Below are 14546 nucleotides of genomic sequence, written 5' to 3'. Positions count from 1 at the left end.
CTTTTCCTGCCTCTGGAATATTACTGGTCACAGCATATGAGTTTTCCTATTAAAAGAAAAAACGAGAGTCTAAACAGGCTTTAGAAAATGACATAGTAATGTTTCATAACTACTGCTTCAACTGCCAATTTTCAAAAGACCTCCGATGATTTAATTGCTTTTACAGAACGGGGATTCCCAGAATTAATAGTAGTTTTTTCCTAAGCTTTAAAAAATACTGCTGAGGAACGAAGCACTGTTTTTTAGTCAGGAATCTTGGGGGATGATAAGTGATTAAACACATTTAAATGAGCTCTTCTGAATTTCTAGTTTTCAAAAACCAACTTAAAAAAAAGAAAACTTTTGAGCGTTAAACAAATAAATAATGCTGACAATTTCAGTTCAAGTCATCACATTTTAAACCTTGCTACGACCTGATTTTGAACTGACCTCATGCAGGGGAATTATTTGGATCTGTCTCCCTCTTGTGGATAGTTTTCGTGTTTTTTTTTTTTTAAACACCAGTTCTACCTTAAATCTTTCCAAAGTCTGGGTACTTAAAAAGTAAATAAGACAAGGCTTGACTTATTAAACAGCAATCACTACTTGAATGGGAAGAAGGTAGAGTAATGTGGAAGTAAGTTTATTATGAAACACAATGGCATAGCCATATTGTCTTAGCATAACGTTATTTTTAAGGTGCAAAATACAAGATATTATCATCTTTGCCAAGTAAGGTTAAATTTACTTCCAAAGATGCATGTAGACTGAATGCAGAGAGCTGACATCTGAATGTCAAAGCTTTACATTTGGGCCCATAATTTATTCTTTTACTTAAACACAGACAAATTTGGCAAGTTTAATTCCACTCTTTATCAGGCTCCTTTCTGAATGACAATCAGCTAAAGATGAGGGAAGAGACCCATCTTTTACCCTGGTGCCTCTTACTTTCTCGTCCTCTATCTTTGCCTCTGAGAGGAGGAAGCTGCTGTTCTCTGCGATGCCTCTCTACTTCCTGTTCTTGCCTCTGCTGCTCCAGTTTCTGCTCCTTTTCTAGCAGTTCTTGCTGCTGTTTTATGGCTAGAAGTTCCTGTTGCAACTTGCGAGAAGAGAAAGACATGAGAGTGTGCAATTTCTTTAGGCTTCATAGTCATCAATGACCAAAATCGAAATGTTATGAGCTTTTGGAACTTACTTCTATTTACTTTACATTTTACCCTTTTTTTGTATATTATTGAAATCTAAAGACAAGCAACTAACACCATTAATTGTTTCACTGTCATTAACAAGCAAGTTTTTAGGTAGCTTCATTACCTATGCCGTCCTATCAGAATATTACCAAATTCACACAGATCTTCAGTTCCTTGAGTGACTTTTCTTTGTGCATCTGAAATATATGATACAGCAAAGAAAACCAGGAATTTCCCAGAAGTCTGTTTTACCAAGTCCCTCACAACATAAACAACTGAAATCTTAACTTCTTATCCTAAGAAACAGTATGAACATAATTAAACTGAGCAGAATAGTGAGATATGAATTAATTTGGGAAAAATACATCTGAAATAAAATGAAGGCTAAAAGTTTCAAAACCTTACAGAGAAGGTTTTCAATAGATGAAGACAATCCCTAAATCTACCACAAGCTATTTTCTCAAAATAGCAAAGTCTAATTAATTAGTTCACTCAGCACACAAAACTCCTCAGTTACAGACTGGTCAAGAAGAAATCACTTCCAGAAGACTACACTTTGATGCACTACTGTTTGGCTGTTTGAATCCTTTGAAGTCACTTCTAAATAATGTACAACATGAATATAAAGCATTCTTAAAAACCATTTGAGTTGTCAATTTTCTCAGACTGTGAAACAGACATCGAGGAATAATCGTAAATATGCCCACTGAGGAATAACTCAAGACTGAGTTCTAATAGGCTCTGACATTGCTAGATACAATATCTAGACAACTTACTAAGCTACTCAGAGCATGGGTTCCTCAGATATAAGAAAGAGAAATAATCTCCCTCATGCATTATGTTCAAAATGCACATGAAATTTAGGTTGCAGGTTTGAACAATATTAATTTTGCTTTGATACTAATGAAGTTAGTATAATTTGCTGTTTATATGAGATAGGTGCCTAAGACTCTGAAATTTACATTGAAAAGTAACAGAGAAAAAATTATGTGGAATGGCATAAGAATTATTGTGGAGCATCAGGAAGCCAACTCTGCACATCAAACATGATAGCTTCTCTTGTCCCAGGACGTGGTTAGAAGCATTTCTGGTTTCCTCCCATATTACAATCTCTGGCATTCTGGATGTGCTCTTCTGCTGCTAAGTCGCTTCAGTCGTGTCCGACTCTGTGCAACCCCATAGATGGCAGCCCACCAGGCTTCCCCGTCCCTGGGATTCTCCAGGCAAGAACACTGGAGTGGGTTGCCATTTCCTTCTCCAATGCATGAAAGTGAAAAGGGAAAGTGAAGTCACTCAGTTGTGTCCGACTCTTAGCGACCCCATGGACTGCAGCCCACCAGGCTCCTCTGTCCATGGGATTTTCCAGGCAAGAGTACTGGAGTGGGGTGCCATTGCCTAGTCTCTTAATAATAATAATTCTCTTTTCTAACAAAAAATTTCATAATTCTGCTTAAACTTTGCCTTAAATGTTAGTTTCATACAGATACTGGGGTTGGTCAAATTGATTTAGTGTGCCACCCAAAGCCCAAAAGGAAATTAATATTAATCTCTCTTAGGCATCTAGAAAAAGCCCAGAATTTAATTTCCACAGTTACTATTCATTGCTGAGGATTGCAGGAATGAGGTTTAAAAAAAATTCACTCCTCCAATTTCAGATGTTCTAGTCCAACACAGAGGCAGAATAAAGTAGCAGCTTTGGAGGCAGACAAGGCAAGATTACAAATCTTTACTGGCTATGTGACCCTGGGCAAATTACAGTATTTCTCTGAGCCTCAGATTACTAGGTGGAAAAATGGGACAATAGCATCTAATCCAACAGATGTTGATCATAAAAGCCAAAGATTCAAAACACTAATATAAATAAGTAAAGCACCATGCTGTGTCTTTCTTATTTAAAAAAAAGAAACTAAATGAATGTTAAAAGCATCAACTTTTAGCCTTATAATATATAATACAAAACAATAAAGTTAAAAATAAAGCAAAAACACTTTTTAAACTTAAAAGGAAATTTTAAGGATATCTTTAGTTTCTGAAAAAGCAGCTTATTACTCTAGAAAATCATTCCCAAAACTAAATTTTCCATTTAGCTATCTCAGAGTCATTTTTCTCCCCCATTTTCCAATATTTTCCAGATGTCAATAAACCTGCTATATACTACTTTGTTGGGGGCAAAGTAACAATTACCTACTTGCTACTATTAACTTTTGAGTAAAATCAAATTACTTTAAATTTTTAATATTGATCTTTACAACTATAAAAGGCATCAAACATAAATGAAAAGATGCATATGAAGCTGTAACTTATTAGTACTGTCCAATATTCAGGGCAACATGGCTTGCGTAACATGGCAAAATGAACCAGATAGTTATGTAAATCTTAAAGTATGGTGAAGAATATAAATTTTACTCATTCATCACTGCCATCTTAAGATGTCTAGAATGATTGAAGAAAGGAATCTAGACATCACTGTTACTATTACTGTTTCAAAGGTCAAACTGAAATAATGTTTAAGAATCATTAAAAAAAAAGGTCTATAAACTAAATGAATGTTTCCTACACTGTAAAATATAGCCATGATTCCATATGGGACTTAAAATTCTCATTCTTATTTTTAGGGCATCTTACAGATCAATAACTGGAAGAGTTCTTTTAGTTAAAGGAAATAAAATATTACCCTTCATATCCGATATCAAAGAGCTTTTTTTGAAAAATAAGATAAAAAGGCCTGCTGGCTAAGGAGTTATGAAACAAGGAACACAGGGAGGAAAAAGCATCTTAACCTTCTCAGACACTATAATAATCAGTATGGTAAAAGTTTATAATACTAATGTAGATTAATTATCTATTATAACACCATGTAAATGTGTTTGTACTTGATATGGAAGTGAGTAAAAGATCAAGTGCCTATAATGTAATATAATAAAATATGAAATAATACCACATTACCTTATTATAATAATAATTAACATAGTTAAGTCATTTTTTGAAGTAGTTGGACATAAAAATCTTTATTATAAATATTTGCTGCTTATATTACTGTTACAACAAATTCAAAGTAAGCATATACTAAGTCAGACCAAAATAGCTTTGTTTTAAATATCTTTGTCAAGAAGTTGAAAGACATTTACAAATAAAACTGAAGTAATACTTATATCGGACGATACAAGAGACTAAATAGATACAAACACATCTAGAATGATCTTAAAATAGTAAATCACAAAAAATCCTGGGATATGGACATAATTCTCCTAGAATAACTTAATTAAACGACTTGGGTCTCAAATTATCAACTGCTCCAAAAATTCTTTCAATAAATTATTATCTAATCTATTAGACTTAAATAAAAACACTGAAAATATCTGTATCAGTTTCTTTATACACACACACACAAACACACACACATATATAATTCTATCCAGCTTTTCATTATGTTATTATTTTGAATGTATACATTATGAAGTTTTTTCCATAAAGAAGATTAGGGCATATCCAGGACATCTACTTATAGATCAAAGACAAAATTAAAAAAAATAAAAAGTAAAGGCTCTCTCTTCACATAAAGTGATTAATTTCTCCTCTCTGGTAAATAGTATATGTAGATTCTTTAGACACATAAAATGTGTCTCCTCAGGTTCATGGTTCTTCTTGATGGAGAGCAGATGTGGCAAATGGACAAAACCACGTAGAAGAGAATCTTAAAAAGGGTAAGAAGTTACTATTCCCAGATATTGATGCTACAAACTAACAGATAAAGGAGTTGTAGAGGTTCCTCTTCAAGGAGCAAAGCAGGATTTTTGCCAGGATTCTTTTTACTTACTCTAGGTTTTCACTAGCACAACCCCAGTTTCCTCCCAGCCATGAATCCATATCTTTTCAGAATGAAACATCCCCCCTTTGCTCCCTCTTATGCCCAGTTATGGCGCGACTCCCAGAGTCAACAGTCAGAGACAAAGAAACGCTTGCTACCTTGATGTGCTCCTGAAGCTGAGCCTGGTGCTGCCGTGTCAAGTTCTCATGCTGCTTCTGAAACTCCGCGATCAAAAGCTGCTTCTGGATCTGCTGCTGTTGCTGGATGAGGAGTAACTCCTGCTGCAGTTGCTTCTCACGGACAACAGGGTCCACCACGGGCATCATCATCCTGAGGTCTGTCCTTAGGTCTAAAGGCGAGATGGGCTCCAGGCCCACAGGAACCTCTGACTTCACATCGACTGGAGAAACCAAAAAAAAGGAAGGGTGACAGAGGACAGAAGATTAGCACATTGATTTGGAAACAAATTAGAAGTGAAAGACATTATACCCTACTAGATTTCTTTCAATGCACCAATAAATTTAGTTCTGTTTTTTTACAAAGATAATAAAAAGGTCTTCTGTATATTAGATTTGATAAAATGCTGATTTTCAGCTAGCACTTTGTACTTTGCCATGAAATCTTTCACATTCCCCTTTTTCAAAGAGATGACTCCAAAGATTCACAGGTATAAAAGTTGTTCATTTTTAACACTTATTCTACTGGACCACTGGTCAAATTCAAGTTGACTTAAGATAAAAAATGCATCATTTATTGAAGAAAAGATGTCATGTGATATTAGAAAACTTCTAACACAAACAAATTTGTACACTTACAAACATTTTTGTAATCAAAAGATACATTCCTTAAGAAGTAAAGCTTATAAAATAATGTATTTGTAGGGCTATGGAACTACAAATTAGCAAAACTACAAAATAGCAAAGAAAAAGTACAAATCTGCTTACTAAAATGTGGGAAATGGTGAGTAGAAAGCAAATACAGACCCACTATAGACAGAAGTCACCTAATTTTCAGTTAAATAATTGGAATATTTTTTTAAATTATGGGAATTGGAAAAACATGCTTCTGTAAATGGACCTTGACATACAGGTTGCCAATTTTCAAACTCTGCTTTAAATCTAAATGCCTGTTCCCATAACATATAAAAGGATGTGCTACCTTCTGGGTAACTGTGTTATCCTGAGTGTGTTGTTTAAGTTCTCTGGGTCTCAGTTTCCTCACATTTAAAATGGAGATAATTACCATTAACAGTAACAACACAGAGTTGTTAAAAGGATTAAATAAGATAATTCAAAGACTGACAACATACAGCATACCTCTCAATAAATGCTCTTTTAAATTATGTAAAAGTGGAATTTACTGTGTATTAGAATAAATCATGAACACTGTGAGAATAACCAAACAAAAATATGAGGAGTAAATATGAAAATAAAGTTGTGTATGACTTCTATTAAATATTAGAGAATAAAAACACTAAAACTTCTAGAAAATATCTAAGGCAAGAAAACAAATATAGCTAAACAAATAAAAAATCCACCTTCACTAAAGTAAAGAAATGCAAATTTTAAATAAAAATAAGGCACCATTTTCTAATTATTAAGTATCATATTCCCCTGGAGAAGGGAATGGCTACTCACTCCAGTATTCTTGCCTGGAGAATTCCATAGACAAGGGAACATATATGTGATTCACATATATGCATACATGTGTAAACATACGACCAAGCAGACAACTGTATATTGCAAGTGGCACTGCCAATCAGTTTAAAACTACTGAAAAAGTAATATGCGATATCACAATTTGGTGATAGGTAGCAAGAGGAATTAAATATTTCTACCATTCGATTCAGGTTTGCCAACTCTTGGAATATATCTTAAGGAAATAAAATTAACACAGGAAGAAACAGTTCAATGTCATATTGTTAACTAAAGTATTATTATTTTAACTGAAATCAACAACTACAAGGAGATGTCTAGTAAAATATGTCACATCTATTTCATGGAAAATACGTAATCATTGAAAATAATGTTTATGGAAACAGGAAAAATGCTGTTACAATATTAAGTGAAAGAACAATAATAAAAGTGACATATACCCTATGATAACTCTTTAACTGTAATTTAACTTAGTCAATATACATTTACTGAGAACCTTAAATTCCCTAAAACAAAAAGACATAAAAACTCTAGCTTTCATTGAGCATATATTCTACTGGAGATTTAATGGTATTAATCTCTGAATTCTACTAGCTAAGACTGGTGAGATAGAGAACAAAAGAAAGTTGTATTTTAGGTGGAAACATGAGCAATTTCCCCCTTTCTATTTTTTCATATTTTTACAATTGCATCTAATGCCCTGGCTCCTACCCTGAGTAACTTAAATTTGCAGATTGCCAGTTGGAAACTATGAAGTTAATATTCCATGTGAATTTAAGAGCTATTTTCAGCAAGTCAAGAAAGGCTAACAGAAATTGTTTGTAGAAATTAAGAATTCAAACACTAAATGAAATATTAATATCTTGCTTACCATGTGAATTGTGTGTACATAGAGGTTTGCGTAAAGAGGCATGACTGTGCACTGGTACATGGGCAACCTATATCAATCTTGGTTGACAACACTGGTGATTTTTCAACGTACAGATCAGAAGAGTTTGCAGTAATGGTACTGACATGTCATTTTAATGAAAATGGAAAAATGATTTATTAATAAACCATAGTTTGGTGGACAATATCTTCTAAAACATGATATGTGCAGAAGAAAAAATATTAACTTTGACAAGTTTGAAACTAAGTGAGAATGAGGGCCTGTAAGATCTTTGGTTACACTGTCCAAGGTAGAACTGTCAATTAAGGCTCTGGAGTAACATGAGATTTTGAGTATTAATTTATGGAGGTGGCATTATTCCAATCAAAAGCAATGGCTGTTAATGATATACTTCATTTCTACACTGAAAAGGCCAAAATAAAGCCTCAGTATTTACATGGACATCTCAATAAACATATTAACCCTATGAACGCAAAATGTAAAATTTCAAGAGACCTGGGATCTCTTCTTGCTGGCATTCTTATTATCTGTAAACTATAATCATCAATTTCCACTCCCCCCCACCAAAAGAAAACAAAATGATAAGGAGAAAACAGTCCCAGAACTCTCTGATACAGCTAGTCTAAGACTCAAAGGGTAATTTGACTTCTTAACCTGCTATCCCAACAGAAATGATTGTGTCTAACTGCTTGCCTTTGTTCAGAGACTAATCACTAAATTGTGAAAAATCACCCTCAACTTACAAAAACTGCCCTTGATTATAAATAATTGCCCAAGACTGAGAGAAAGCGGCAGGCAAGATCCCAGTCTTTCATCCAATTTATTCAGCAGCAATCCACATTCCATTTGTCTAGACTAAATATAGCAGCGTTTATACAAGAAATCAATAGTGCTTGCAGAGAGGAGAGCAAAGACATGAATATTTCATCAAACTCAGAGAGAAATGGCAATCAGCAAACTGATGGTTCTGTGTAGGTCATCTCTGGCCTGCTGGATCAGTTCCTGTTACTTGGACAATAGCTCATCTCTGTCTAATCATAATCATATCATAACCATTCTTTCTATTTTTAACATTAATTGCATTGAGGGTGACAAAGGCTCATCATATTCCAAAAGGGAAGATGGATTTTTCTTACATCTTCGGTGACAGGCTAATAAGCCTCCCCAGGAACAATAATAGTAACACAATACCAGGGCTGAGTTTCAACAAGTTACAGTCACCTACATATCACAAAATGTGAAAGAAAGGTCACTGTCAACAGCTGTTATATTATCATAATTAGAAATAATCAACTTACAAGGAAAAAATAACAGCCAGCTTTAACAATGAGGAAATGGAATCATCACTGTTCACAACATTTCTTGTCTAGGAACATTCAAAGTCCTTACAGATTACTTAGAACAGGTGGCCAGGAATACATAAGTTAGAAGGAAGTTGATGATAACAAATAGTAGCATTAGCATTTGTTGTTGCTCAGTCGTGTCCGACTCTTTGACTGTTAGCATTACTTATGAGTGAGTGTGTCATGAACCGTAGCCTGCCAGGCTCCTCTGTCCATGGGATTTTCTAGGCAAGAATACTGGAGTAGGTTGCCATTCCCTTCTCCAGGGGATATTCCTGACCCAGGGATCAAACCCAGGTCTGCCGCATTGCAGGCAGATTCTTTACCAACTGAGCCACCAGGGGAACAAATCCAATTTTTTTTTTTTTTTTTTGGCTGTGCCATGGAGCATGTGGTATCTTAGTTTCCTGACCAGGTATCAAACTCCCTCATCTCCTGCATTGGAAGTACAGTCTTATTAACCACTGGACTGCCAGGCAAGTCCCATCAAATCCTATTTTCTTAACAGATATAACTTTACTTGGACTCACCCACTATTTGTCTGAGATTTCAAATACATGCCAAGATACACACACACACACACACACACACACACACACACAATCATTATTATTCTAATACCAAATGCCCAGTCTGAACTTTTCCACATCTAAATTAACCAGTCTTATTATCACTTTCACACATTGGAGAAGGAAATGGCAACCCACTCCAGTATTCTTGCCTGGAGAATCCCAGGGACAGGGGAGCCTGGTGGGCTGCCATCTATGGGGTTGCACAGAGTCGGACACGACTGAAGCGACTTAGCAGTAGCAGCAGCATTATCACTTTACAAAGTTCTACTCATTCTTTCCTCAGTGTCTTTCTCAATTATTCTTTGACAGTTATTCCTTCTCGTGTTTAGCATTTATCAACCCATGAAGTTTTTAGAAATAGTTTTTAGTTTATTAAGAAACATGGACACAGAAAAGCTTCCATTTCAAAATATAAATCCCAGCTCATATAAATGTGTACGATAACTGTATTTATTTAAGCAATACATATTCCTGTTCAGTGGTAATTAAATTTCTTTAACAAATACTTTTTTTTTAAATACCAAGACCATTAAAGAGTTCAATCAAAGTACTGAGAAAACTCAGTACTTTGGCATGTTGCTTGAATCTTCACTTTAGATTATATTACTTATGGCACTGGTAAATAGGAAGAATCTTCTTATGTTCAATAACAGGACTCTCTGGTTGCTTCTTTATCATCTGGCTTACAAACAAGAAGCCATCCATTTTAAGAATGTTTTAAGTGAATAACTTGCAAACCTCACGAATGGAAAAATTATAAGAATGCAAATTTTGACCATTTACAACTATCACAACAATGGTTGAAGCCTGTTCCTGCTGTTCCTCTGAATGAGATTTCGAAGCAGTGTAGTGCAAAGCACAGGCTTTCACAAAAAGAAAATGGCATAGGGACAATCTCCCACCAATTCATATGTGTCAATTTAGTTAAAAGTTGAGACTTGAAAAACTGCGACAAAAATGGAACCATGTTTATCTACATACCTCAGTTAATACTCACAGTTACAGCAGCTATGCTAATATTCAGGACAACCCCATTCCACTGCTACCCAGAGACAGTTTATGTGGAAATTAAGTTCTCATACCAAGAAATGGTTGACCAAAACCACTCGCAGGTGAACATATGAACAACAATTGCCAGATCTGGGGAAACAAATGTTGCTTTGATCATCTGTTCAGCTTCTTTTGTTCCTTCTTTCCTGCACAGAAATCTGTGAGAGTTTGGGCCTGCAGACTCCACCCATGGGAAAAGGCTGCCGGCTGTACCATTTTGTGCTTTAAAATCATCCAGTCAAATATGTCGGGTTCTTAGTAGCTCAGGGTTCAAAAAAGAATGTGGAATAGCTCTCTCAGATATGTGTGACCTGGCTCTTTCCAAAGTACAGCCTATAATAACAGTTTAATTATATGGGAAACTCTGCAGGAATTATATGAAACTTCATTAGGAATAGATATCTTTCACTAATATTTTCCTATTTGCTTCTTTTTTGCAGGCTTCACTAAGGAAGGATGGTCCTATTAACATATGTCTACATGTATCCTGATGATACCAGGTCATTTATGAAACTGCTCAATACCAAGACGTTCACTGACGCTCGTTTGTCAGGTAGTGCCAGAAAGATTGCTACTTGCTCTGTACAGTATGTCAGGCTTCCCTGGTGGCTCAGAGGTTAAAGCATCTGCCTGCAATGCGGGAGACCTGGGTTCGATCCGTGATCGGGAAGATCCCCTAGAGAAGGAAATGGCAACCCACTCCAGTATTCCTGCCTGGAGAATCCCATGGACGGAGGAGACTGGTGGGCTACGGTCCACGGGGTCGCAAAGAGTTGGACACAACTGAGTGACTTCATTTTCACTTTCTGTACAGTATGTACTGCCATGACCTGCCATTTCTGTCCTGTCTGGCCAAACCAAAATTAATAAGGAATAACACTGACACCCACTGCCGATTAGGAACTTATCTGGTTTACTGTGTCTTAAACTCTTTGTATGCACATATACAATTCTATAGATCACTTGGTCAGCTAACTCAAGAATTAAAATACAATTTTCACCGTGAGTGTTCTTGAAAAGAAATCTGAGAGGTCTTGGAAAATGGATGGAAGAAGGTCTGTAAGTAGCACTTACAGTCTTTGTCATATTTATGCAACTTCACATGTAGGATATGTAGGATGTCAATCCCACCCTGAAGAATGTTAAACTTTGCTCTGGCACAGCAATGGGGGATACCTGGCTTTTGTGACTCTAGCTTCACTGCCCCTTTCTCATTATTGGTTACATTGATCACCAAAGACAGTTTTTCTGGTAGAATCCATGGGCTTTGGGAAACAAATAGAAGAACTTAAATTTTTCCTTCCTTCGACTTCATAAAGCTGATTTAAATTCATTTAAACCACCCTGAACCTTAAAGAAGACTGAGTGCTGAAGAACTGATGTTTTTGAACTGTGGTGTCGGAGAAGACTCTTCAGAGTCGGAAGCCTGGCGTGCTGCAATCCATAGGGTCGCAGAGTCAGACATGACTGAGCGACTGAACAACAGCAACAAAACCACCTTGATATTTCCCTTTCAGAAATCCCACTAACCCTTCATAACCCATTTCTTTTAACACTGATTTGGAACCAAAGCAATTCAACTTTGTAATTTTATGAACCATTTTATGCTTTATATATTGTTAGTTATTTTTGCTATTGTTGTTCATTCTCTATCACTCCCTTCTCTTTTGGCCTTCAGTTTTTCCCAGCATCAAGGTCTTTTCCAGTGAGTCAGCTCTTCGCATTAGGTGGCCAAAGTACTGGGAGCTTCAGCTTCAACATCAGTCCTTCCAATGAACACCCAGGACTGATTTCCTTTAGTATTGACTGGTTTGATCTCCTTGCAGTCCAAAGGACTCTCAAAAATCTTCTCCAGCACCACAATTTGAAGGCATCAATTCTTCAGTACTCAACTTGTTTCATGGTCCAACACTCACATCTATACATGACTACTGGAAAATCCACAGATTTGACTATATGGACCTTTGTTGGCAGTGATGTCTCTGCTTTTTAATACACTGTCTAGGTTTGTAATAACTTTTCTTTGAAGGAGCAAGCATCTTTTAATTTCATGGCTGTAGTCACCAGTCACAGAGACTTTGGAGCCCAAGAAAAGAAAATCTGCAACTGCTTCCACTTTTCCCCCATCTATATGCCATGAAATGATGTGACCAAATGCCATGGGCTGTTTTTTGAATGTTGAGTTTGAAGCCAGCTTTTTCACCTTCAATGAGAGGCTCTTAGTTCTTCTCCACTTTCTGCCATTAGAGTGGTATCATCTGCATATCTGAGGTTGCTGATATTTCTCGTGGCAATCTTGATTCCAGCTTGTGACTCCATCCTGGCATTTCACATGATGTACTCTGGATAGAAGTTAAATAAGCAAGGTGACAATACACAACCTTATCATACTCCTTTCCCAATTTGAATCAGTCAGTTGTTCCATGTCTGGCTCTAACTATTGTTCTTAACCTGCATACCCATTTCTCAGGAGACAGGTAAGGTGGTCTGGTACTTCTGTCTCTTTAAGAATTTTCCACAGTTTGTTTTGATCCACATTGTCAAAGACTACAATAGATGTTTTTCTGGAACTCCCTTTCTTTCTCCATGATCCAAAAAATGTTGGCAATTTGATTTCTGGTTCCTCTGCCTCTTTGAAATCCAGCTTGTACATCTGGAAGTTCTCAGTTCATGTAGTGCTAAAGCCCAGTTTGAAGGATTTTGAGCATAACCTTGGTAGCATAACCTATGGTAGCATAATCGTAAGGTAGTTTGTACATTCTTTGGCATTGTCCTTTGGGACTAGAATGAAAACTGACTTTTTCCAGTCCTGTGCCACTACTGAGTTTTTTAAATTTGCTGACATCTTTTTTTGGAGTTGTCTAGAAGGTCTTGTAGGTCTTCATAAAACCAGTCAGCTTCAGCTTCTTCAACATCAGTGGTTGGGGCATATCATAGGCTTGGATTACTGTGATGTTGAAAGATTTTTCTTGGAAATGAGCTGAGACCATTCTATCATTTTGAGACTTCACCGAAGTACTGCATTTCGGATTTTTTTGTTGACTATGAGGGCTGCTCCCTTTCTTTTAAGGGATTCCTGCCCATAGTAGTAGATATAATGGTCATCTGAATTAAATTTGCCCATTTTTGTCATTTTAGTTCACTAGTTCCTAAGATGTCAATGTTTACTCTTGACATCTCCTACTGGGCCATCTCCAGGTTACCTAGATAAATGGACCTAATATTCCAGGGTTCTATGTAATATTGTTCTTTACAGCATCGGACTTTACTTTCACCACCAGACACATCCACAGCTGAGCATCATTCCTGCTTTGGCTGCCCAGCCTCTTCATTCTTCCTGCACTTATCAGTAATTACCCTCCACTTTTTCGAACTGACACTTTCCGACCTGGGGGCGCTCATCTTTCAGTGCCATATCTTTTTCCTTTCATACTGTTCATGGATTCTTGTGGCAAGAATGTTGAAGGAGTTTGCCATCCCCTGCTCAATGGACCACATTTTGTCAGAACTCTTCACTATGATCCATCTGTCTTGGGTGGCCCTGCACAGCATGGCTCATAACTTCACTGAGTTATGCAAGCCCCTTTGCAACAACAAGACTGTGATCCACGAAGGGCTTGATTATATCATAGCAGGTCCAAGAGAGCTGGTCCAAGCCTGATGCCTGTTTATATCTTGTTCCTCTAGTTCTTTGCCTAAATAATTATATTCCAGCATAAATTCTTAAGTATAATGTAGTTAATACTATCTAAAGAGAGTATCAGACTGTTTAGGGCTATATGTATCTAAAATAACATTAAAATCACTATTCTTACAGTATTATCAGGTTGACATATGACTTTTCATTTATACCTTTATTCAGTGAATATTTGTAAAGCAATATGAAATGCCAAAACAGATTTTAATCAACAAGAGAAGGGACTGCCTTTCAAGAACTCATGTGCTTATGCACATCAACCCATAAACCAATGTAGAAAACATGATGCATTAAGTGCAATGATATTGATGCTCCAGAATCCCACCTGGACCCTCTTCTATTTTCTCTCCAGGACTCTCAATG

The 14546-nt window shown here is 36.4% G+C and overlaps 1 protein-coding gene across 1 annotated transcript in view; it reads right to left on the bottom strand.

Annotated features, from left to right (window-relative positions):
* Positions 1-14546, bottom strand: part of HDAC9 (histone deacetylase 9) — a 584217-nt gene that overhangs the window by 465443 nt on the left and 104228 nt on the right. Inside the window, exons 3-4 of the mRNA XM_052639177.1 lie at positions 5136-5377; positions 928-1078 (exon numbers count right to left, since the gene is read on the bottom strand). Of these exons, the coding sequence (XP_052495137.1) occupies positions 928-1078; positions 5136-5377 (393 nt within the window). The remainder of the gene's footprint in view (positions 1-927; positions 1079-5135; positions 5378-14546) is intronic.

Source organism: Budorcas taxicolor, chromosome 4 (assembly GCF_023091745.1).
Source record: "Budorcas taxicolor isolate Tak-1 chromosome 4, Takin1.1, whole genome shotgun sequence".
Taxonomy (NCBI): domain Eukaryota; kingdom Metazoa; phylum Chordata; class Mammalia; order Artiodactyla; family Bovidae; genus Budorcas; species Budorcas taxicolor.
This window is presented reverse-complemented; position numbering and strand designations above follow the sequence as displayed.